Consider the following 27,236-nt stretch of genomic DNA (forward strand, 5'->3'; position numbering starts at 1 on the left):
ATACCATACACTATTGTAAAACAGACCATGATATCCTTAGGAGAGCCTTTACTGTGTATCCAGTGCAACAAGTGGCATTATAAAAAATGTTTAAGATTGTAAAATTTATATGGAATCAAACTTTTTCAATGTCCTGAATGTATTAGAGGAGCAAATAGGGAAGAAAGTTATGTGGATAGAATGTCAAAGAAGAAATTTAGCATTTCTGTTATCTCTGGGAAACACTAGTCTCTGAAGCAGATACAGTATTGAAAGGGCAGCAAGAAAAGAGCAAGAGTCTGGACAAAGTGGAAAGAGATTACTGAAATACTGGTAATTAAAAGTAACTCATTCGTAGACCTTATAAACTATGGTGTGCATCAGGCCTTCACTATTCTGTGCAGCAGACATAAGCACGGACAGGGGAAATGGATTAAATTTTGAAAGGTCAAATAAAAAAGTTCAGATATGTGGCCAGTGTGCAGTGGGAAGATATTAGTAACAAATAAGTTGTGGAGAGCTGTGGTGTCCAGCAGCCGAAAAATAGACTTGATATCTTGAGGACTGAGATAATTAGGAAATGTATGCAATAATTTTAACACAAGAGTTTGTGAGATTTTAGATAAACAGGCTTGGTATATAATTTATTGAGATAATTTAAGTGGCCTCATGAGTAAGGATGCTTAGCTCTTAAAAAATTTAGTGTTCTTAACAAGAATAATAGGTTGCAAAGTCAGTGATTGTGTAAACTTAAAGTTTTAAGATTCTGACAAAATTTGTTACCAAAACTTGATATTTCTTTGTTTGTTGAAAAGTGGACTACCACATTGACTGTTTACTTGTAGTGTTGTTCTGTAATCTCTTCTGGTATTTGTAATGCTGGTTCCATAATACACAACACTGATAGTATTATAAATTACACAAACTTTAAATTTTTGTGAAAAGTTGGAGTGCTAGTTGGTAATGAGTCATACCAATTTTAACACCCGAGACCATGTAATTAGAAAGTTGTGTTCCACAGGGCTTTATGTACATTACTTAGGGATTACCTTACCTGGAAAGTCAGATTAATATGGTTCAGTTATAACCTTTCTCCCACAAATGTTCTTAGCATTTATGGTACAATTTTATTTTTTAAGGCTTTCTCAGTCGAGTAAAAGAATGCTTTATTTTATATGTAAATTTATTGCAACTACTACACATTCATTGCATCATGTGTATAGAGATGCTTTTATATTATTACAATTACAGTCACAGTGTATGTGTATACTTACATCTGCACACCCACCCCAGTCCCTCAGCTTCATTTTTTAATTACCAATCACCTGCCAACCTGAACTTATTACTCCTCCATATTAGAATGAGTGGGAAGATTTATTAACCATATTTTTTTCTGCTACTTTGTAATTTGACACAGTAACTACTTTAATTGTGAATGAATTTCATAGAATATTTACCATATTTAGAGAAACATGTTACATGCATGGTTGATAACAAATATGTACTGTACTCTGCTCCTTGATAAAGGAAAAAATTATTTTACTGTATACAGATTCAGACTTTCAGTAATTACATCATGTTGTCACCATTATCGCAAGGGACTAGTTAATGCAATGTAAACTTTATAAACTACTGTACTGACAGAAGAAAGTATGGACTACTATATCAATACTGTGATGGTTTATCTCACTTCATACCTCAACAGAGTATGTAGTTACAAAATTTAATCATTAAGTTCTCTAGCTTTAGTAGGGATATCCTTGTGGTAATTAATGTAGCATGATGGTAAATGATGTCATAAAAGTAATGCTGTAATATATTTGTGACGACACATTTTTGTAATCTTTCTTAACAGGGTGGAAGGGATTCCATTCGGGACTCAAACACAGGATCTCAGTCACCAAAATTAGGCCGCAGTAGTATCCATGCTAGTCCTTTGAGTGGAGTCAGCCCGAACCCTTCTGGTGTGGTTTTATTGAGTCAGCGACCAATTGACTCGTCACTACCTATACAGAAACTGGTCCCAGGTAATTTCTAGATTTACAATAACCTTGGTTTTTTTTTTTTTTTTTTTACTTTTGCATAGAGTGTATTGGTTTGTTTTCATTACTTTTGATGAAAAATTTTCCCAGATAACTGACACCAAATCCATTGCATTTTTCTATGCTGTAAGTTTTCTAAGTAGCATTGATGTTTACTAAAAAGTTTAGCTTTATTCATAAGATATTCTCCTTGAAGTCTCCAGCATTTACAATAAGGCACACTGTATGGCAAAATGATATATTCCTTTATGATGTCAAACATTGTACATCCCAAAAAACTATTGTTCAGTGTTAACATCAAAATCGGAATTTAAAATTTGAGTAGCCAGACCCCCTGTGAATAGTTGAAATCTGCGAATACTTGCCACCCCCCTTATCTTGAAAGTTCAAATACCAAATTTATATTTAAAGTATCATCCTACATCAAATATACCTTAAATTATTATCCTATTACTGTATTAATCTTTGAAATTATACTATTAATATAATTTCAAAGTCATCTTAAACATTAGTACCCTTAAAAATATATAAATGTGTACTTCTAAGCCTTCCAGCCAAAGCAGAGAAAGAGAGTTACCACTTCGACTTATATTCAACAAGGCTGACTGAGAGAGAGAGAGAGAGAGAGTTTATCTCTTTAATCTGTCTGACAAAATTTGTTTGTTTCCAAAGATGTAATACCTTTACTAGACATTTTTAAAATACTATGAACACACATACACACAAACAGTATCTTTACCTGAGAGAGAGAGAGAGAGAAAAAAAGAATAACCCTTACATATTGAAAGATTGAAATACTTGAGCTCCTGGAGGCAACACTCTTTCCCCTCCAGCCCATATGTCAAACTGTCAAGTAAATTGACATTTAATTTACTCTTCCCCCTTCCCTTCTCAAGTTGAGGATAAAAAAGACTGGGAATCACTATTTTTTTTTTTTTTTTTTTTTTTTTTTTTTTTGTTAAAAAAATTTACTACACAGATGCATGGAAAATATTATTATCATTAATCTTAATATTTGAAAATTAGTATTAATAGGTAAATCATTTATTTATCATACAAAAGAAACATACGTACATATTACATAAGAAAAATTCTCTCATCAGAATAAGAGAGAGAATTATTATTTTTATTTAATGTTATTATTTAAACTTATTAAATTTAATATTAATATTTGAAAATTAGTATGTACCATAAATCATTATTTTATCATAAAATGTACACTCTAAAAATGCTTATACTGTACTATCATCCTGAAACACTTATATATCATTTTAATATCATTTCAATAGTACTTAATTATAATTTTAATATTTCAATAGTATCAATTCTGAGCATCTATCTTTGCTTTAATGAGGTCAGGTCCATCCTGAATGGAGGGGAGAAAACCAGTTTCTCTCTCTCTTTGAGTTACGTATTATTTAATCTTAGAGTACTGTATTATTATTATTATTCTTAATCTTAATAATATTTGAAAATTAGTAAATAATTTTTTATCATAAAAAAATGTATTTAGTCATGAGATGAGAGTAATGTCAAAATACACTAGTTAGTGAATATTTCCTAATGAAAAAGTCTGCAAATTGCCAAATTTTTAGCAAAAATTTTATAGATACGTTCCACAGAAAATCCCGCGAATCGTGAGAACGCAAATACTGGGGATTTAGTGGAGAAACTTTTGTTTAATATGTCCTTTAATAAACATTCTTCATGGTGGTAACATCAGCTTCAGAAAGTCAAGGTTTGGTAGAGAGTACAGTAATAGTTTTTTTAAATGTAAAGCATACTGTAATAGGATTCATAGGAAAAGCACATTATCCTAGCTTTTTCTACAGTTCTATGATTCCAAGCTTTGCATGCTGTGTTCCTGTAATAATCGAATGTTCTGTCAATTAATGTTATTGTGTTGTAAACGTATTATAAAGTGTGATTTGAATATCAAATTAAGTAGCCAAAGCTAACAGCTTACATTGAACCCTTCTGTGAATATTATCTTAATGGGACAGTGTATATAATTTAGATCTGTTACTCTGAGGAACAAATCTTTTAGGAACAAACCTTTTTTGGAATTACAGTTTTATACTTTTATATTTACCAAGTAGGCCTGGCTTTTGCTCTTACTCCTTGTACTTTGCACTAGTTAATGATATACAGGTTGTCCATCACTAATCCGGCATCATAGGGACCTGGAGGGTGCCGGATTAGCCATTTTGCCAGATTAGCCATTTATTAGGCTAGATACACGAAACCCAGTAGCTAACCACCTCGTCTTAGAATTAAAATATCCCATAAATCAGTACAATAGACCAACTTCTTTTCCTCCCTCTCTTTATTCCATCTGCTAGTTAAAAAGTAAAAGAGCATGATAAAAGTATTGTTAGTAACGTTATACTCTTGCGTAAATGTGTACAGCCATAAACAACCAAACGGGAAACTGTTGTTTTGCTAATAATCGTATCGAATAACAACTGTTTTGCTTGTATTTCAACCATCGTACGGTTAAACAATTACTGTAGTTATGTTACAAATGACGTTAAGTACTGTACAGTAGGACTGATATATTTTTTACACTATACCCTTATTCGCTTTGGAGAAAAGATCGCCAAGGAAATATACTGCTACAGTAACTTTAAGCTGCAAGTTGTAGCTGAAGGTGAGAAAACAATGTTCAAGCTGCTAATGACTATAAATTATCGTGCATCGGCAACATGGATGAAACTCGACCGTAAATAAAATTGGAGAGAATGTATTTTAATCAAAACCACTGGGCATGAAAGAATACAAATTACTGCTGTTTTCACGCCGGATTACTGATTGTTCCGGACTACTGATTGCCAGATTAGTGATGGACAACCTGTACATAGTTTAAAATTACAAAATTGGCCCTGCTAGGGTCATTTTAGAGATCAGCTATAAGAATTTCAGTGTTCCTTAATGGGATGGAAAACTCCCATTTCACAAAATATGTTTCCCTTGTTAGCAGCTAGTATAATTCCTAATCAGTTATTTGAATGTTAGTTTGGATTAATAGTAGTTATAATGCTTTGCAATGTCTAAACTGAACAGTGCTGTAGACACCATGACATGGTACCAGTCAGACCTCTCTGCAGTACAAGACCATACAGTGTAGTGTTAGCTGATGAAAAGTGTCAGTTTACCTTATAAAAAATAACGAACTTATAAGTAATTAGTATTTCTCACAGGTATACCCAATCACCCAGTCACTTATTCCTTTGGCTATAGAGACAAAGCAGTGTGGCTGAGGTGGGTTAAAGTCATAAAAGGCTTTAGTTTGTATGCCTAATAAAAATACAGATTGCTTCAGAAAATTTTTTTGTTCATATGGGGTTACAAACCATTGTTTTTAGGTGAGCCTTACCCTTTAGGAGGAGGCTAGCCCCTACATCTGACTGCCCCTGAAATATGGTGGAGTTGGATCCCGCCTGAAAATAGCCATGCTCCCAGTTGCACATGTGAGCAGGGATGATATGACTCATTAACCTCCTACCTGTCTGGCTGTAAGGTTGGCCAGAATAGTAGGACCCTGAACCAGAACAACCTATCTATGGAAGGATATACTATTGAGGAAGATATTCAGAGAACCATGACATCTACCATTGGAAATTTCATGTTATTTGGCTATTATCAAGGAATGGGTTCAGAATAAGTTCTACTCAGTCCATTTTCCCCTTTGCTTCAGAAAATGGAAAGAGGGCAACACATTCTAAATTAGAACTGGTTGCTTGTTATGTATGCACCTGTCTTGATTGATTTTGGTATGTAATTCAGCTTGGAGTTTGCTTTTATAAGCAGAAAAGAAAGTAGAGTCCAGTTGCTCAACATTCATATTCTAGTAAATATTGGTCTTCGGTACTCAGAAGAGACATTTTTGTGTCTGAATGGAGCTCAGATCATTACACAACTTGAGCAGCCACCAGAGGTCTTAAGAAGAAGGTATGCAAGGACATGTGATCAATGTCCCTTGAGTAGAACGAGGTAAAGGTGGCCTGTCTTTGCCAGACTGTTGCCCTCATTGTTTGATGAACCAATTTTTAAGGGTACTAATGTTTAAGGCGACTTTGAAACATTAATAATTTCAAAGATTGATACAATAAGAAGATGATAATTTAAGGTATATTTGATGTAGGATGATAATTTAAGTATACATTTGGTATGTGAACTTTCAAGATAGGCAGTTATAAGCGTTTTTAAAGGGGGTTCTAAGTATTCACGGATATTAACTATTGATGGGGTGTCTGGAACATATCCCCTGCGAATAAGGGGAGTTTACTTTAAGTGTTTTAACTATTTTTTTCTTCCTTGTTTGGAGTACAGTTCTCCAGTGTGGTCTTCAGTATTGACTCTCATCTCAAACTCTTGGATAGAGTTTAGTCATCAGTCATGTTCATTTTGCTAACTCTAATGTTGACCTCTGTCATTTTTTTAGTATCACGTTTAACACTACTCAGTTTGCTAAGAGTTTTATTTTGGCCACAACTAAAATGTGGAATAGTTTGCCTAGTGCAGTTCTGGAGTCTCCTGATCTCCAAATGTTTAAGTGAAGAGCAAATTCATTCTTGCTTTCTGCTGCAGTGTACTGAATTCAGGTGTATCAGTTTAATTTTCTATTCCTTCATATTTGATTATATATATCACCTTTTGCTTTAACTTTTCTCTCTTTGCAAGCTGATTTCCCTTTGGAGTGCATTAGCATTAGTATTACAAGTTGCTGTGCAAATTGGGATGCATTAGATTCATGAAGTAGGAGTGATTTGGAAGGCCATACCTAAAGCTGCTTTAAGAGATGAGTGCATATTGGAAAATATGAATACCCAAGTTGAAACTTTATGAAACACAGAGAATGATTGCTAATGAGTTTAGGACATTGCCACAACCCCCTCCCACCACATCTTTTCATTGATAATAATGTTTCTTTAACTACGTGCAACTCATTTAAATTTTAGGTGTCACTATTAAGTGCTGAGCCACTTCTGAGAAACACATCTAGTCTACCTCTTCTTCATCTGTGCAGAAATTTGTTATACAGGTCGACCATCACTAATCTGGCATCATTGGCACCTGCAGGGCGCTAGATTAGTGATTTTCCAGGATTACAGACTGGATAGATTAGAATACGTGTAACAGTTAACCACCTCATCATCATCCTACCTTGAAAATACCTTGTAAATCAATACAAGTTTGTTAATAAGGAAAAAGCAAATATTAAATGAAAATCAAGTGAAATTTTAATGAAGCATGGGCAAAATAAATGGTACAGGTAATTCTGTTGACTTAAGACAATGAAATTCATCACTGCCACTTCCAAAGTGAAGAGCTGGAATTTGCAACTAAGCACATTTTACATGTCTTGAGGTGATGAGCTGTCAGGATTCCCATCTTCATTTTGAAATTTTGTTTATATTTTTTTATGCTATTGTCATCTATTGTTTTTACTGTATTTTCTCATTTTTGTATTTCTACTACCTTAAAGATTTTCTTATTTATATTTTATGCTATTGTCATTTATATACAGTAGTGATACCTTGGTACTTGTCCTTAATTGGTTCCAGAAGGCACAACGAGTGCTGAAAACGATGAGTACCAAACAAATTTTTCCCATAAGGATGTAAAGTGAATTTATTCATACCAGGCCACACCAGACAATGCCATTTGGAAGGTATTTTTGCGACGATGGGCTTGTATTTTACTTTATACAACATACTGTGATCATAAATAAAGAAAACAATAATTAGATTTAACACAAATAAATACTGTATAAAGTAACATCATTTTACCTTTTGCTTTTTCACAAATCTTGGCCTCAGTAACACTACCACCCACTATTTTTCATTTATCTAGATCAACAGCACTTTTCCTACTTCCTCGATTGTCTTAAGACCTGTTTTGTCACTGTTTTTATTCCTTTAACAATAGTCACAGCTTTGATCGGTTTCTTTATTTGTCACAATTGTGATCATGTTATGCAGTGAATAAGTATGAGATTCACTGATCGGGATTATGAGAGAGAGAGAGAGAGAGACACGATGTTGATAGTTTAAAATGATGAGTCATGGGACCAAGTTCCATAACAAACCTCCAAGAAGTGGGAAAGGAAGGAGGAGTTAGAGGATAGACTAAGAAGGATAGACTAAGAGGGGACTCGTAAGTTAGGTTGAAATTGTCTATCAATAATTTTTCATATCAGTACTGTTTTTCATAAAAGTTTTATTCTAACTCTATTATCACACCAGCCACCCTGGACTTAGAAATTTCTGATGTTAAGAGAGAGCGAGTGACACAATTTTTGGTTTTCAAGTAACTCTGGCTAAAAATTGATCAGAATGAACTCTGGACCTATGTTGAATAAAACTCCGCCTCCTTGAGGACGTCTACTTTACTCTTAATGGTTTTCAATCTTAACTCCCACTTTTGGCAAGGACAAATCAGGTCAATTTTGCTGACCTTTTTCCTTCTTAGTCTATCCTCTAACTCCTCCTTCCTTTCCCACTTCTTGGATTATGAGAGAGAGAGAGAGATGATGTTGATAGTTTAAAATGATGAGTCATGGGACCAAGTAAATTGAAGACTCACAAACCTCCAAGAAGTGGGAAAGGAAGGAGGAGTTAGAGGATAGACTAAGAAGGAAAAAGGTCAGCAAAATTGACCTGATTTGTCCTTGCCAAAAGTGGGAGTTAAGATTGAACCATTAAGAGTAAAGTAGACGTCCTCAAGGAGGCGGAGTTTTATTCAACATAGGTCCAGAGTTCATTCTGATCAATTTTTAGCCAGAGTTACTTGAAAACCAAATCCCACTTAACATCAAGAAATTTCTAAGTCCAGGGTTGGCTTACATAGTAGCAGCAGAATAAAACTTATGAAAAACCGTGCCCGGAGAATACTTACCCTCCTGATATATGAAAAATTATTGATAGACAATTTCAACCTAACTTACCGATCCCCTGCGTTACTATCAAGTGAAGTCTAACGGTCGTTCATATGTGGTGCAACGCAATACAAAGAAAAAACTAAACGGCATAATAATCATACTCTTGGCCCATGGTACTGTATTCTGCAGAAAGATCAGCTCTTGTAATTAGCTGTTGTTTTTGTGTGTATGTTTCTGGCTAAATTCCTTTCCTGCTCGCTATGATCACTACAGGTTTACAATCCCTTAAGCCATTTCTGGTCCCACTTAATGTGAAAATTCGTTTACCTTACGTACAGCATACTCTCATATCGTTTGACTTTCCGAAATAATTTTTAATAATATTTTAGGCTTACGCATAATACCCTAGGTGACAGGAGCTACATAATGTGAGGGAACATTAGCCCCAGTTAAACTGTCAACTGTTACATCAATAATAGCCATTTACAAAAGTCAAAGTGCACACATATTTGAAGTAATGTTAATTTAAATAAAACTGGTTTTTTACTTATGTATTCTGATATACAGTTGACTCCTGCCTATTCGCAGTTCAAGATTTTCAGCTTGACCAATTCGTGGATTTTTCTGTGGAACTTATCCCAAATTATTAATGGAAAATATGGTAATTTTTGGATTTTTTCTTCAAGAAACATCTACTAATTACTGTATTTTCATATTTTTGTGACTACAATAAATACCTTTTGATAAAAAAAATTTACTAATTGTCAAATATTAATATTAATGTAAACACTGCAAAATATCAGTCAAATGTTAAAGGGAAATCCTGCAATATTTTATTGTAATAATATGTGCTGTATAAAAAAACAATGTTCCCCCCCCTCTCTCTCTCTCCATGACGACATGCTATTGGCTGAAGGGGTTGGAAGCAGCCAGTCACACATTGTGGCTCGGTGCTTGTGTATGTACTGTCACTAGTGTGTGTTGTATTTTTTTCTCTCTCTCACTAAGATAAGAGAGAGAATTTTTATGCGTTATTGTAATGTATGTTTATTTGTTTTGTATAAATAAATGATTTACTGACTTTCAAATAGTAATATTAATGTAAACATAGCAAAATATCAATTCATTACAGAAAATATAGTAAATTAGGTAAGATTTTAGCCCAGTAACTGTTTTCCCATGATCTTTTTCTGTCTCTGACTTAGGGGGAGGCATGAAGGCTTAATTGTCAATCATCTTGACATGTTGACCGTGAAGGGGGTTAGCGCCACCTGGGCAGAGTCTCTCTCTCTCTCTCTCTACACAAAGGATACTCGTAGAATGTGAGAGCTGGATAGATAGAAAGGGAGAGTGGTTGATATACATATACAGTATATGTACTGTATTATTAACTGATGTAAACAACTCGGTTCAGCCCTTCCCTCTCTCTCTCTTTACACCAAAGGATACTCATAGAATGTGAGAGATGGATAGATGGATAGAAAGGGAGCTATTGGCTGGAAGGGTTAGAAGTAGCGAGTCACGCAGCAGGGTATGTTACCTCAATGCTGATGGGTATGTTACCTCAATGCTGATTGGCTTGTAGCACGATACACCATTGGCTGGAAGGGTTAGAAGAGCCAATCTCAGAGCAGGATATCAGCTTTGCTAGTTGCTGATTGACTTGTAGCTGCAATGCGTTGTGAGGGAATTTCCCCTCTTTTTATGACTTTAGTTTTGTTTACTGCTACTGTATAGTTCTTATAACCTACTTTTGTGAATTAATCTTTATTTACCTTTGTATACCTACCATCACTAGTGTATGAAATTTTTTGCTGTGCATGTATTTTTGTTTCTCTCTCTTTCTCCCTTAGGGGTAACTTAATTAGTTTTCAGACATAGCTATAAGCCATATATTTTTAAATGTAAAATGTTGAAAGATGACTGAAATATTAAAGTTTTTTAGGATGATAATTTAAGGTATATTTGGTGTAGGATGATTGTTTAAGGTATACATTTGGTGTTTGAATTAAAGTGTAAAGAAATTATTTGCTGTTGTAAGAACACAAATTTACATGTCTTAAATGCAAACCATTCCTTTATACCCAGACTTCCAAGTAAACATCAATCCAAAAACAAAGTTTTATACCAAGTTTGAGAAGATGAAGAGCATTGGAGTCTTAACCTGAGGTTTTATACCCTCCAAGGTATCTTCCTCCTACTAAACATGTCCTGTACATGGCTGGTTACCTCAAACCCTAAGTAAGGCCATGTAAGACAGTGTATATTGCATTCTATTTTTTTTAATTCTGTTGGAGGTTATGCATTGAAGCTTGAATGCTTTGATCAAAATTGTATTCAAAGTGTGAATTTACTGTACATGTTGAAGCTTGTACATGCTTTGGTCAAAATAGTGTTTTATGGGTCTGGTGTGATATTTGGGTTTTTAAAAAAAATACTGGACTTTATTTATCAGTCACTGAAACTATTAAAACTATTATCAGTCTTTAAAACTATACATAAAAATCGGTGATTCTAATCCCAGTACTAGTGTTACTACATATTTTTATTAATTAATATGAGAAGATTAACTTAGAAACCCCACATAGAATCTCAGCCAATGCAATGTCAAAAATAAAACCCTTTAAAAGGTCAAAATCTATTTATACAAAACAGGTGTGGATGGTAGTAGTGGGGATATCAGCAGTGGGCCTGCATCACTTGGCTCTGGTGATGAGGGATCGGGAGCATCCCTAGGTTCTCAGACGTCTCTATCACATACACATATGCCTGCAGACCGGAGTAAAAGAGCCCACATGTGGCAAACTGCTCCTGTTATTGACTGGACAAAGGAGCAGGTATGATATTAAGTGTCCTCTGTCATTTTAAATCTGGTCACTTCTTATGCAAATGTTAGAAAATACTGTTGCAGTTCATTTAAATAAATTTTATGAGATGGCCGTTGACTTTTTAACTTTCAGGCTAGGCATCTTTAAGATTTACCCTAAACATAAATATTTTGTGCAATACTGTACCTTACTTTAAATGTAACAAATATTTTCTGTAGTACCTTACTTGAAATTTTACAAATATTTTCTGAGGTACCTTACTTTAAATGTAACATATTTTCTGCAGCTTTATAGTTTAAAAGAATTTTAGCAAATGACAAATCCTACAATATTTAGTGTAACTAAAGTCAAATGTACTTTTATGCCTTGGAGCATCATTCTTAAATGACACACAAGATGATGAAAAAAGTTTTATTTTAATGACAGTGTATTTAAGTTCATAATAGAAAAATTATTATCTTAAACTTCTCTAAGTGTTCAAAAAGCTAAATGTACCTAGTAGCCTCCTAGCCTACTTTGAAGAGTGATTATAGAATTAAAAAATGAAGACTTGGTATTTCTGCTTACAGTTTTTTATGATAAAAATTTTCATTTTCAGGTAAGCCAGTGGTTAGTTGTACAAGGACTGGAAAGCTGTGTTAGCAGATTTCAAGAAATTGGCATGACTGGACCTAGACTACTTAACCTTGATATTAGAGACTTAAAGTCACTAGGATTGCCTCCCGATGAAAAGAGTAAATTAAAAAGGAAGGTAAGTATCTTGATACACGGTCTTGCTATTTATTGCTTTTGATTCGGACATCTGTCTGCCTGTTAAAAATGTTTGTACATTTATAGCCTAAATTCCAATTTCAATATAACAGTAGTGGTAGAATTTCAAGGAAGTTTTGCATTGCACTAAGTTAGAGGCAATGATGAGTGAATATTGGTTGGTTATTCATACTGTGATTTTGTTTGCATTGCACTAAGTTAGAGGCAATGATGAGTGAATATTGGTTGGTTATTCATACTGTGATTTTGTTCTATCTCGTCATTCTTGAAGGCCATGAAACACTGGTATTAAAGGGAAAAATCACTACTTCACCCATTGTTTATTTTAAACTTTAAACCTTTCACTCCTTCCATGGAAGGTTACACAGTAGTTGTTCTTCATAGAAATGTTAAGGAATTCCTGATACTAGTGTATCTGCTGAGAGTTCTCTCTAAAAGGAATTACCCTTATGGTCACTGCAGCTCCATAAGACAGACAGACAAATATCAAGAATTCTCTCGTAGCCAGTTTAGGCGAATAGTGCCTTGTTAGAACACACAGGGATGGAATACAAATGGACTTTGGTTAAGAAAGTTCTTTAGCTTGCCTTCAGCAGTTACCCAGATCACAATTCACACCTCTTCTGTAAGTAAGTAAGTATAGCTTAGTTTTACCAGACCACTGAGCTGATTAACAGCTCTCCTAGGGCTGGCCCGAAGGATCAGACTTATTTTACGTGGCTAAGAACCAATTGGTTACTTAGCAACGGGACCTACAGCTTATTGTGGAATCCGAACCACATTATAGCGAGAAATGAATTTCTATCACCAGAAATAAATTCCTCTAACTCTTCATCAGCCGGCGGCGGGAATCGAACTCCGGCCCATCGAATGACGGTCTGAAGCTCAACCAACTCGACCTCTTCTGTAGATATGGCACCAAGGCAGCTAGGCCAGGCTCATCCATTACTCTGAGGCTGGCCTGAATATGAACTTAGGTGCTCCAGGAGTTTTTCATTGGGTATCCCCATGCACATTTCTCATGTACATATTAGATCAAGTGTGCTTGCATTTTCATGTCTCTTGGCTCCTTTTCTAATTTTCAACATATAGAAAGTGCTCTCAAGGGATTTAATTATAATGGGGATTTTTGCTATCTTGAATCTTTTTCTTTTTGTGTGAGATTTACCGTACAGGATTTCATTGTTACCATTCATTATCTTTGTAAATCTCTTATTTTGCTCTTATAGATACAAATGGTAGATCTGCAGGGCTACATGCTTTTTCTTATCTGGATAAAAATTCTCTCCTGTTCTTCACTTTCATTACCCATATATATTACATATTGTATTGCTTCAACGTTACACTAATGGGAATTTATAATGCCTTTAATATAGTTAAACTTTCTCAAAATGTCACACAATATATTTTTTAATATGGTGTTGTGACTTATTACTATATAAATAAGATGATTCTTAACTGGTCATCATGGTCACTTTCTTGCAACTAAGTCTGTCCATTTCATCTTGTTTGTGTTCCATTCTCCTGATGGGTATATGCAGCTCACACATCCTACCATTTCTTATAGCACTTTTTTTTTTCTTCCCATTTCAGGGCTCCTTTTAAATGAAACTCAAAGGTCACCTGCTGTTTGCACAATACAGATTCTGCTTTTCACCATGGGGATGGCACATACCACCTGCCACAAACACAGCCTTTGCAGACATGATGGTGATTTTGGATGGTTTCTAGACATTGGCAGGATTTTCAACATGCTCCTAGCAGCCAATGCAAGTGATGATGGGGTTTATAATTTAAACAATCCATTTGGGTTCTGGGGTTCAGTAGGAGTGTGGGTGGAAGGGAATACATCTTCCTGTTAGAACTCTGGTAGTGAGACATCTTCCAGTTAGAACTCTGGTAGTGAGTGTTCCCTTCTCACCCCGAGTATATTTTATGCTCCTGCAAACATACCAAACCACTGAAATTCACAATCCCCCTATATGACTTCTCCAGTGGAAATGGAGTCATTAATTGAACAGAGGCCCCAGGAGTACTACTGGATGGGGTTCCAGGCTCCTCCATGCAACAATCCAGTATTGAGGACCTCAACAGGGACCACCTCATTCGCCATGATTTTTTTCTCCTATATTTCCTAGCCCTTCACCAGAGACTCTTTCTTTTGTGGGTGGCAGAGATTAAACTGCTCAGTCTCATGAGGAGTTTCTAGCAAAGTATCAAGTTGATACCGAGTGCCACTGCATTCAGGACATTATTGAAGATTTCTGTCAGAGCTTCAGGGAAGCCTTGGTTAATAAATTGGAAATCACTACCAAGTTATTTTCAGCCCTTAGGAGAAAAACTAAAAGGTCCTTGGACCAGGCTACCAAAAAAGCCAAGACTAAGAGGATGATGAGTCTATCTCCTTGATCCTCATTAGGATGAGACCTTGACTTCCTGGATGCCCCGTCTGACTCTTGCATTGAAATCCTTGGTGTGATGCCTCAATGTGTCTTTTCTTGCCTGATGGCAAATACATTATCAAGAAGCAAAAGAAGATAATTAAGGTGAAATGTGGAAATCCCGGCCATAATGGTGCTTGGTCTCTCTTAACAGTGAAATACAGAAACCACCAAAAATGACAAGTATCTTGTGAAGGCAGATTTCAGAACTTTGTGTTTGTGTTGTGAGGGAGAGCCAAGCAAAGTGTCATGATATAGGCGCTTGGTGGATTGGATCTCCAAGAAAAATAAAGTCAGTTTTATGTCATCCTTGACTCACTGGCAGGAAGGTGAAGAATGACCAACCAACCACTGCTGTTGCTTCTTTGGTTCCTGTGGCTACCTGGTCTGTTACAGGTGACTCTCCAGTGTGGCTGAACAAGTAGATTTGGCTTCACCTCAAACAGTCCTTAAGTGGAGTGTACAACAACTAGGAAGTCTGAGGAAAGGAAGCATTCTAGCCATTCTTCCTCCTCATTCCTGAACACTCTTCCTCCATGCTGCAGGAAAAATGGGAAGTCCAAGGCCATTCAGAATGGGTCCTGGTGGACTTCTCCCACTCATTCTTCTTCTTGTCTTGGCAGGAGAGCAGAAGTGAATACCTCAGGCAGAGTTGACATCTCTGTGCATGTTCCCTTCCTCCTACCCTGGATATTTAGACCAGGTACAGGTTGCAGCTTGGGGGTGATCCACCTCCCTCTCAGCAGTTCTGTCGAGTTGCAATTGGGTGGGCGTGCACGTTTGCTCACCAGTCTTTACACAGTCCCTGGACTTTGTACAAGCAAGCAACCTCTCCTTGCTCAGCGCGTGCACACTTTCCTGGGTGTGCGCAATCTAAGCCTTCTAATTTGAAGAGCACCTTTGATCTCTTTTGCCTTTCTTGGGCATAGTTTGCAAGAGAGTGCTGCAACCTTTCGTTATTCCGAGTTTCATTCTCGGTTGTGACAGATTATTGAAGCAGAGGGGCATCAGGATCAATGTTCTAATTTTAATGAGATCATGGGCAAGAGAGGGATTGGAAGTCTAATGTAGCCTCCTCTCCTGGAAGTCTAATGTAGCCTCCGCTCCTCCAGAAGAGGAAGTGCTCAGGTTTGTGGGAATCCTTCAGGTTCTGAGGGACCTTCCCCTCTGGGGCAAATTAGAGCATAATTTTCAGATTATTTTGCTTATTTGCGAGTGCAATAATCTTGGAGAGATGGCCATGGCTTCTTCCTTCCTGTGGGATCCTTCAGGTGGTGAGGGACCTTCCCCTCTGGAACCCCTTCAGGCTGAATTGGAGCAGTTTTTTCTGGTAATTTTGCTCATTCTAGAGTGCAATAGCCTTAGGGTGGTGGACTTGGCTTCTTTCCCACAGTGTCATCCATGGAGAGTCTCAAGCAGTGCATCTACACAGCCTGTCCCATGGCTTACCTTCTTGGCACAATAGGTTACTAACCACTGGGCAAACCTGGTCCTTTGCAGTCTCTCTAGGTAGGTGTCACATGAGGGTAGCTTTCCACTCCCTGTGGAACAGGTGTGTTGGGCTTGCCTCCATACTTTCCTCCAGGAAAAGTAAATGTTGTGCCTGAGCTTTGGAGGCAGGATTTCCAGGACTACATCTTCAGCTATGCTGTGTCCTTCAAACCTTTGCAGGAGGGAAGACACTTTCTCTAACCCTTCAGGTTCAACAAAGCCCTCAATGTTTGGTGCATTTCAGAAGCCAAGATAGGCCATTCAGTCTCTTCCTCTAAGATAGGTGGGGGTCCTCCCAGTCCTTTCATCCCCCTTTCTCTGGCCAATCCGGGAAGGACGAGGGTGATTAAGACCAACAATCCCATTCCTCTGTTGCCACAAGTAGTGGGTTGCTTGTCGTGCCATTGGGCACGACAAGGCAGCAACAGGGAGCAGAGCCGTGGGTCACATCAGTTCTTCAGGATGGGCACAAGCTTTCCAATTAAGAATGTCTGTCCACTCCTCTCTGTGATACCAGTATTGTTTCCAACTAACTCCAGATTCATGGATATCTTGAACCTTCTTTGCAGAGGTGGAAGTGATGACAAGAAAGGCGCTGTGTAAGTTTTGGATCGTTGGTATCCAAGTTTTTGCTGCTGCCTCTTTCTTGTAGGGAAGGCAACTTTGGGGTGGAAACCTGTTGTCAGCCTCTCAGCATTGAACATGTATGTCAACAGGCTCCCTTCATGATGGAAACAGCACATTCAGTTTCAGATTCCATCAAAGAGAGTGCCATTATGTTTTCGATAGATCTAGAGAGAGAGAGAGAGGTGCTTTCATGTATCCATTCATCAGGTCTCTTGGAAGTACATCTGCTTTGTCTGTAAGGAGACGATGTTCTTGTTCAAGGCCCTGTGCTTCAGATTGGTGTTTGCGCAGGTATTCACCTATCCCTGCTTGTGCCCATTCGAAGGGTATTCACATTCTGTGGTACCTGGACAATTTGTTTTATTTTTGGCTTTCTCCAAGGACTGCCTTCTTTGAGACAGATTGCCTGCTAGCTGTTTGTTTCAGTCTTGGCTTTGTAAACATTCCGAAATCGTTTGAGGGAATTTTGTAGTGCTGATGAGCGCTAACTCGAACATGTCAACAAACAGGTGGGGACAGTGTCTCAGACCCTGTGCCAGTTAGTGTTGCAGATTCACAAAGTAGGTAGCTTTTCATCCTGTCAAGTTGTTGGCCAAACATTCTAAGCAGGTTTAATATTCTGGTGGTCAACTCAGTTGCCCAAGTCAGGTTGTAGGGAAAGAGTAGTCTACCCTCTAGAGCAGCAGAGAGGAGGTTTGAGTTATGAGGGTCCTCCATGATCAATCTGTTTGCACCCAGATAGAACAGAAAACTTCCAGTCTTCTGTTCCCTATTTCCAGGCACATGGGCACTGATGGAGGTTGCATTTGAACATCCCAGGGACACTCTGGGCTGAGGTGCCAAGAGAGTTGTGCACCCTTCTGTGTCAGTCTCACATTCATACATCCCATCAGACAGTTGTCTCTGCTTTCACAGGTGGTTATCCAGTATATCCTGCAAGAGAGAGGGGCTTTTCTTCCAGGGCAGTTAGAGAGATGTTTGGATGGATGGATGAATGTTATGATATTTAGGGCAAAAGCCCAGGCACTGGGGCCATGAAGGCCATTTAGTGCCATAATGAAGAGTAAATAAATTATATTAAGGTACATGAATTAATGAATTAGTGAAGGAAATGATTAATAAAATGAAGGGATGTGATCAATAAATAAAAGATATGACGTTTAATGAACGATCTTATATATACAGGCAGTCCCCAGTTATCGGCAGGGGTTCCGTTCAGTGGGTGTGATGACAATTGAAAATTGCTGCTAACAGAAAATCATCGATTTTTGGGGCCTATTGGTGCCGATTTTCGGTTATCGGCACTAATAAGCAGAAATTGGCGATTTTCGGCGCTAGACAAGCGCTGTAAAACTGGATCGCCATCTGTATTATGTAATATATATATTAAGAAAAAATTAAATGTCATTAAAAATTTGTATACAATTTAAAAAAGAGATAACAGAAATATCTGCTTCATCACCCAAAATATCCGAGAGGGATTTACCCTGGAAATATCTTTCTCTTTGGTTAAAATATCTGGGGCAAACCACCAGAATTTGCTCCACTGTTAGTGTCTTGTCACAGTAAGCACACTGGAGGGCTGCTTCCTTCTAAAATAAACTGATGGGTTAAATGAGTGTGCCCAATCCTTAACCTGGTTAAAATAACCTCTGTTCGTCTGTCAAACTGGAATGAAGGTGGCCACGGCAGTATATTATCTCTAATATTTCTATATTTTTTATTACTGGCAAGAAGAGAAGTCCACCTTTCTTGCCATTTACTTATAATGTAAGATCTAATAGGACCTTTAGGTCTGTATGAAGCACTTTTCTGGAGTGGTTTCTGATAAAATACTAGCAGCTTTCACTTCTGTCTTCTATCTCGTTTCCACGAATCCCCACGTGAGAACGGACCCGACAGAAAGAGACTGATTCACGCTGACAATAGATATGAAAAATCCACTCCTGAACTTTTTGAATTAATGGATGAAAGCTATTAAATTTTTTAATAGCTTCTAAAGTGCTTTTAGAATCTTAAGTATATGACAAGATTAGTGTCACTACTTTGAAAAACTAAATCTAGGGCAGACTACGGCTGTTAATTTGTCAGTAAATATTGATGCAGAGTCGGGTAATTTAGCCGAGTATGCTGTATCACTAAGGGTAACAGCACAACCAACACCACTATCTGACTTTGATCCATCTGTATAGATCTTTGTATAATTAGCATGGGTAATGTCATGCTCTGAGAATTTTCCTCTAATCTCTTCAGTGCGGTTCTTTTTGTTAAACGATTTCTTACATACTAATGCTTCTGGAATAAGCCATGGAGGATTTACATGATGTTCTACTTTCAGGACTTTCTGGGATTTAAGATGATTATCCCTAACATCCTCATTCAGTCCAATTTGGAATGGTTTAGAAGCTCTTACACTAGAAAAATTTTGAGTCTGTTTCCTTTAGTACTTGAAAAGGGGGATTTTTGGGAGCACTTTTGATTCTAGCCACATGTCGCAACCCTAGCTCTTGCCTTCTTAGATCAAGGGGAAAATGATCTGTATTGACGTACATGCTTTCAACTGGGAAAGTTCCAAAAGCCCCTGAGCACATTCTCAACCCCATGTTGTGTACAACATCCATTTCCTTTAGGTTGGTTTTACAAGCCAAGGAATAAATTTGGCAGCCATAGTCTAGCTTGGATCGACAGCGAGTCATATAGCCTCAGAAGGGATTTCTTATCAGCCCCCCAACTAAATCCAGAAATAACCTTTAAAATATTCAGAGATTGTTTAATGGTTAATCTTTAAATTAACATGGGCCAGCCACATTAATGCCCTATAGTCAATAGTCATCCCAGAAATTTTACTTTATTTTCATAGGGAAGGATAGACCCTTTTAAACAAGTGTGAGAACCTCTTTCACACGCCAGCATCTGGTAAATTTTTCTGCAACTGTTTTGGAAGAGGAGAATTTGAAATCATTCTCATCAGCCCACATAGTAATAGCATTAACAGACCTTTGCAAATGTTTACATATAGACAAGGAATCATATCCTGTATACTATATTGCAAGGTCATCAACAAAAAGCAAGCATTTAACCCTTAATGGACGGATTCCCTCAACAGAGGATCTAAAACAGGTTTTGGGTGGTGGATGGATCCCCTCTGAGGAGTATTAATATTACGTGCCATATGATTTGGCTGTATCAAGCAGGAAAGAGTTTCCAATACTTCAATGGCCCATAAATTAATTATGGCAACTAAAGAATTCAGCTCAGCTCAGTCATGGGCATCTCATGTAATTTAGCATTGTTCTTGCCTTGAAGGGGTAATGTCTTGCTCCTTTCTCTCCCATGATGTCTTTTCATTTATTTGCTCATAAATACAATAAACCCCCAATGTTCTGACATTGTTTGCCACCCACCTACAAATAGCTAGAATCTGCGAATACTTAAAACCCCTCTAAAAACACTTAGAACTGCATATTTGGAGGTGTTTAAGCATTTCATATATGATTGTATCCTCACCTGGAGCTGTGGATTCACTTGAGGAGAGTGCCTCCCAAAATTTGTAGTTGTATGGTTCAGATTTTCCCCCACCGAGTCAAATTTCAAAGTCATTTCAGAATTCCTAATTCTTTGAAATTCTGGAGAATAATTATTAGGGCTGGAAACTTGAGAAAGTTTTTCCTAGTTCACTGGCAACTTCAGTGGGCTCTGTGATCAGTGTGTCATTTATTTTTAATGAGGGTAATGATGATGCAACAAATTTTCCATGGTTTCTTTTGGGTAAAATTTCCACTTTTAGTGGGGTCTTGTTTAGTTTATTCCATTAATATAGTAAAGCCAGCATTCTCTTTTGGCTTTTCACCATTTCATATAAAGACGCCACTGCTTGGCTGGAGCTGTTGTAGATTAATTTAGACCGATGAGAGCCACTAGTTTTGTCATGTCTGGGAAACTTCCTAATCACTTTCCTCAGAATACCACGTCTCATACCACCAAACTGCAGGTCTTTCAGGTTTGCCTTTTTTTTTGGAAGTGAGCCTTCAGCACTGTTTCAGAGTAGATTCAGTAAAGTAATCATAGGCATATAATATCCATTTCAGGGACCATGAGTCATTGTTTTTCTCAAATATCTTTCAAACTAATTATTTGATCGAAATGGTACTTCGACATGCTGTAAAAGACACCTCCCACTAATTTTTGGTAATACTGTATAGTGCACTGTGAAATGGTGTTAGTTAAGGTATTTACTCTTGACTTTTAAAAAGCAAAGTTGTATGAGTTAGCAGGACTAATCTACACAATTGAAGTCCACTATCCCCCATAGACAGGAAAGGGGGGCTGGAGAAGGGGAGGCCAAGAAAGTGGGTTGAGGGAGGGATGAGGAGGGGAAGGGAGAGGGAGGGATGGGATGGGGATAAAGGACGTTTGAATGCATACTTTAGTGATGCTTGGCAACACCATGTAAGTCAAGAGTAAACGCCTTGACTAAAACCATTTGACAATGCACTACAGTATACTGTACAGTATTACCAAAAATTAGTGGGAGGTGTCTTGTACACTGTGTCAAAGTACCATTTCCATCAGATATTTGGGAAAAACAATAACTCGCAGTCCTTGAAATGGATAGTAGATGAGAAAGAAAGGACTCGCACCCCTATCTAGATTGACACCCTTACTAAATTTATCCCTGCCTGTGTCCTCTACCTTCCACTTAGGTAAAACTTCAGAGGGAGCATTTAGAGCATATTTCAAATGGATCGGGTAATGATCACTTTCCTTTTAAATCTTCAATAACAGACCAATTAAAATCAAGGTTGATACTTGTTGAAGAAATACTAAGGACCAGTACAGAGAATTGATCATCATGAATATTGTGGAAAGTCATTGATCCATTATTATGTAGGGTAACATCATTCCTGTCAATAAGATCTTCAATTAATTTCCCTTTACTGTCTTAAAACCAACTTCCCAAAGGGGGTTGTGGGCATTAAAATCTTCTAGGAGAAGTAAAGGAGCTGGAAGTTGGTTATTTAAGGACTAAATACCTCCAATGTTATAAGCATGGTCTGGTGGAAGGTATAAGGAGCAACTTGTTATCGTCTTTTCCAAAATGACTGAAATAGCGACGGCTTGTAGAATTGTATTTATCTGTAGTTGTATTGTGGAGTGCTGCAGAGATTTATTAGCAATATTTGCTGCAACCCCATGGGCACAATCACAAATTAATTAGGGATACGAGTTAAATATTGAATAAGTTCGTCCAAGATTACAAGGAGAGTTGCCTAAGAAAGAGATGTTTGGGTACCTTTCGTGAATGTGTACCAAGGAAAGTCTGCCATCTTCCGTGATTAATGGTAGTTCAGCATATCACAGACTTTATCTACCTTTGCCAAGACGAGAATCTGTTTCTGCAATGAGAGGCTATTGCTCAGCCTTGTTTAAGGTCTTCAAGCTGAAATGGCTGGATTTCTCGCCTAGGTGGCATTATCCATGCTTAAGAGAAACTTCATTAATCTTGCCCCTTGGGAGCATCAGCCCCCAGAGTTCATGTCGTTAGTGTTGCGGAACCTTACAAGACCTCCCTGTGAGCCTCTGGAGTTCCTCTGAAGATTTTTTTTTGGGGGGCTTTGGCCTCAGTGAAGAGAACAGAAATGGTCTGTCATATCTCTTTCAACAGGTCAGAGTTCTCTCTTTCATCCCAGAGTTTGTAGCAGAGATTTAGAACCAGTAGGTTCCAGAACAAATTTTTTTTTGGTGAAGACCCAGATGAAATGCTCATGCCCAGACCACGCTCTCAAATACTGTCTGGAAAGAACCCACTATTTGAGGCCAGGACACAGGAGACTTCGTTAATACAGGTAGGCACAAGGTGTTAAGTGTCCAGGAGCATCCCCTTTTTATAGTTTCATGAGTTTTTCAAGTACACTCATGATTCCTCTCCCTTCTCACTTAGGAACACAACAAAAGGGGCTTTGGGGCCGTTTCGCCTTTTTGGAAGGATTCAGTGTCTTGGGTAATTTAGGGTGGGGGTCTGGCACATCCAGACAGCCTTTTGCCTCATTCTGCCTGAGGGATGTTACTCCACATCTCAACCATGTATTTCAGATTGAATGGTCTCCCTTCATGTCCTTTTCCACTTTAAGTACACACTGGAATCAAAGTACACACTGGAATCAAATGAGATATTAGGTAAGTACACAACAAGCACTTTTTCAAAGTAGTTTAGAATATATAGCCCTTAGTCCTTCCTCTGTAAACAAGGGGGAGGAAGGACATGGTAGAGCTTTTTTCTAAACCCATTACTTGGTAATGTCCAGAATAAAGCTGGCCACCAACTCAACACCTCTCATGGAAGATGTCATTGTTCTCCAAAATATTGTTCCTTACTCAAGTTCCCTCTTGTTTCAGGGTTCTCAGAGTCTCAAGACCCAGCACCCTACTGGTCAGCTTCTTCCCTAGACCAGTAGGAGGTTACAGAGTCATAGCATCCCTTGCTTGCATGCACAACTGAGAGCATGACATTTCTGGTGGAAATCTAACTCCAGCTTCTGGTAGAAACTAACCCCCTCCAAAGGGGCAAGTCTCCATATATGCGAGACAATGGTTGTATTCCTGTGGGAACAAAACATCAAAATTGTAAAGCTATTTTAATTTTTCTTACGTATACAAGCTTGAGCCTTTCATATAGGTTGTACTTACCTCAACCGCCCCACTCTGTCTCTACAGCTTAATTAAGTGAAGTGGCGAGAGGGAGGCATGAGAGGGGTTATCCCTCTCACCCTCCATCTCCTTGCTAGTTACCTTGTTACTAAGGTCAGCAGCTGTTACAGCTTGAGCTCTAGTTTGTATACCTATGGAAATACCAATTACTTGAAATTTTTTTAATTTCATAGCTCCACAAACCTGGTTCCTGGTGGCAAAGTGTACGCCACCTAACCTTTAGGAGGTTGAGTGCAATGGGAACTGATTAGATTTATAAATGGAATTTAATGTAATCTGAGCTGGTGAGCTGTTAGTAGCAATTTTTGTAAAACTATATACAATATTAATGCTGAATGTTAATGAAAATATAATTTTTGTACTTAAATACTCTAATAAATTTTACAGGTCAAAGAATTAAGATTAGCGGTTGAGAAGGAACGCAAGCAAGCAGAAAAGGAAAAGAAGGAGAGAGAGAGGCTCCAGAAGAAAGCAGAAAAGTTAGCTGAAAAAGCAGAAAAAAAGAAAAAATAATACCATGTATTTGTGTACAGTTTCTTTAGAGAATCCAGTAATATTTATATAGATCATGCCTACAAACTGCAAAATTATGATTTCTAAATTTCAATAATTGATGAAAACATTCAATAGTACAAGGAAGGCTTCAGTCTGTATATCCTGTTCACTGGAATGTAAATATATATAATTTTTTAAGTAATATTGTCCATAGTGACAATGATGTACATGAATTTAAATACTAGTGGTGCATTTCTTTCCTTTTTTATTTGCTCTGTGATTAAAACTGATGTTATAAAAATTTAAATAGAATCCAATCCAAAGACTAATTTTGTGTCGCCCAAACCCAAAAATTCATACATACAATCAATCAGTCACTATACTTTCAACCCTTGATAACGCGGATGTGCTACCTAGCATTTCCATGGAACCTTTTTGTTTCTTTCTTGTTTGTAGCTGTGCAATGTAATGAAAGTGTAAATTGTCAGTTTAGTCATTCTTGTCCTAAAAAAGATTGTGGAATATATTTTCATACTTATATACTTAGCCTGAATCTTACTTGGTCAGTAATAGAAAAAGGAATCCTATTTAGGTTAAATACATAATTTTAATGCAAGGAACTCTTCAGGGAAATGAGCCTAAGCTTAATAAGAACAATTAGGATCCTTCATTGTCAGTAGTACAAGATCATTCTATTATATCAGTTTTATTAACCCAACACCAATAACTGATGGTCACAGTTAGTGACTTATTTGAGCTCTCTTTAAACCAAATGTTTTTATGAAGATTCCTTGCATAAAATGGGAACCATATCTTAAAACAAAATATAAAAAAAGAATTACAGGGAGACAATGAGGTTGATTATAATGATGCCTTAACTAGGGTAATAAGGAGTGAATGGTTATGTTGATGTGCATTTTCAATATATAAAATAATTTAACTAATTTTTACTGCCTACTCGACTTTTATATATTTTCATCTGCCTTTAGTCATCTTTTGTCTACCGTTTTTTATGTTAGACATTGAGAGTGGCTGTTATAAATTTATGGTTTCATCTAGCTCATAACCATGTTAGATTTTATAAATCCATCACATCATGGCATTATTGTACTTATTTTGTTTATGTACTGACATGTTACACGAACAGTAAAAATCTGTTTATTATATTTTTCTTAAAATGTTTGCTTGTTTTTACTGTGCATCATTAATATTGTTTAAAAATACAGGATTGGTATAGAAAATGCATTTTTTGATAGTAAAAGAAATCTTCACTGCATATCCTGAAATATTTCCATCCCTGTGTGATAGTTACTTCTCATCTTTTTTTAAACTTGCATTTACTGAACTTCTCTCTTACGGTGTGCTTTATCCTTCAAAAGAAAACACGAGCTTCCCAACATGCATCAATTTCATGTAACTTTTACTATTTAACCCAACAATGGTGTTTTTAAATGTATGTAACTTTTACAAGCATTTGCTTCTTGTTATTTTGTCACTGTCAAAAGTCATTTTTCTCTTAAACTTTTGAGAACAGTATTAGATATGTTGTCAAAACAAGAAAGAGATAATGTTGATTTGTATGTTGTTTCTTGGTGAACAATAAGGTATTGCTGTGTAATCTAAAAATCCAATATGAAATTGATTTCTAATGCAATACATTAAATGCAGATTATCATCATTCCACTGAATCATGCAAAGAAACGGGTGTTGAAAATAGTTTTTTGCAAGCTATGGTAATTTACCATTAACAGATAATTGTTGATTTTAGTGATTTATGTAATTATCATTGAAAATAACCAACTTTCTACATTGTGCTTGCAGTTCTTATCCTGTTGTAATAAGTTGGATTTTCTACAGAGTCAAAGTATTATTCGTATGTAATTAATGTATTTTAAGGCATTTTCATTGTAGGTGACTTACAACTGTAAATACCGAACGTTGAAATTATGTCTGTATATTTATCTGTGCTTTTGTATAATAAAGTATTTAAAGATATTGTTTGTAAATTACTTTTTCATCACTAGGTAAATTTAAATCCTTTTTGCTTTCATTAAATCATAAAAGGGTGGATGTTACTAGTTAAAGAACAATTCATTAATCAATTCAATCTACAATATTGTTTTCGGGAGTCACATAATGAAGGCATTTCAAGTTCACCCTCAGCCACTTGACCAACCATAAATTAGACTGGCTCTTGTAATTTGGGCAGTTTCACTATCAAGGCCAGGTTAAATAATTAAAAAAAAGTAACTACATAACAATAAAAGTAGCTTAAATACATATACTGTACCAATATACATGAAATACATACTCTATAACTTAAGAAGTACAAGAATGGAATGGAACATAGAAATTAGGGCAAAGGCCTAGCACTGAGCCCTATGAGGTCATTCAGTGCTGAAATGGAAATTGACAGTAAAGGGTTTGAAAGGTGTGACAGGAGGAAAACCTCGCAGTTGCACTATGAAACAAGTGTTAGAAGTGGATAGCAAGATGAAAGAATATATATATATGGAAGTACATAAAAAGAATGAAAGGGTTGCAGCTAGGGCCCGAAGGAACGCTGCAAAGAACGAAAGTAATGCCTACAGTACAGTGCACCAACAGCACTAGCCCCCTACGGGGATTAAGAAGTACAGTATAGTAATAGATGTAGCAGAGATAAACAAGAAATATGAAATACTTTATTAAATTATTTAAAACAATACACAAAAGGGCCAAAGCAGTCAAGAAAATTCTAATGTGGGCCTGGACTTGAACCTTCCCAGCTTTTGTAATCATCATTCCTTGTCAACTCTTTATATCCAAATACTAATAAGCTGGGCAAAAGTAAAGTATGAAATGATGGACTTACAGCCTTTAGAGGAAGAGGGTATTTTTTTTTTTATAAATACTTCATCACAATGATTAATTATAATACACAAAATGTGTAAAGGGAGTGGCAGAAGAAAAGTGGAATACATACTGTCAC

General features: G+C 36.9%; 1 protein-coding gene across 50 annotated transcripts in view; it reads left to right on the forward strand.

The window, feature by feature from the left end:
- Window positions 1–26,260, forward strand: part of LOC136854603 (uncharacterized) — a 671,913-nt gene extending 645,653 nt beyond the window's left edge. For all 50 annotated transcript variants that reach the window (XM_067131080.1, XM_067131113.1, XM_067131090.1 and 47 more), the window contains 4 exons: window positions 1,835–2,006; window positions 11,560–11,741; window positions 12,331–12,483; window positions 24,158–26,260. In XM_067131080.1, coding sequence (XP_066987181.1) covers window positions 1,835–2,006; window positions 11,560–11,741; window positions 12,331–12,483; window positions 24,158–24,283 — 633 coding nt within the window. In that variant the 3' untranslated portion in view covers window positions 24,284–26,260. The remainder of the gene's footprint in view (window positions 1–1,834; window positions 2,007–11,559; window positions 11,742–12,330; window positions 12,484–24,157) is intronic.
- The last annotated feature ends 976 nt before the right edge of the window (window positions 26,261–27,236 follow it).

The sequence above is a fragment of the Macrobrachium rosenbergii genome, chromosome 29, assembly GCF_040412425.1.
Source record: "Macrobrachium rosenbergii isolate ZJJX-2024 chromosome 29, ASM4041242v1, whole genome shotgun sequence".
Classification (NCBI taxonomy): Eukaryota; Metazoa; Arthropoda; class Malacostraca; order Decapoda; family Palaemonidae; genus Macrobrachium; species Macrobrachium rosenbergii.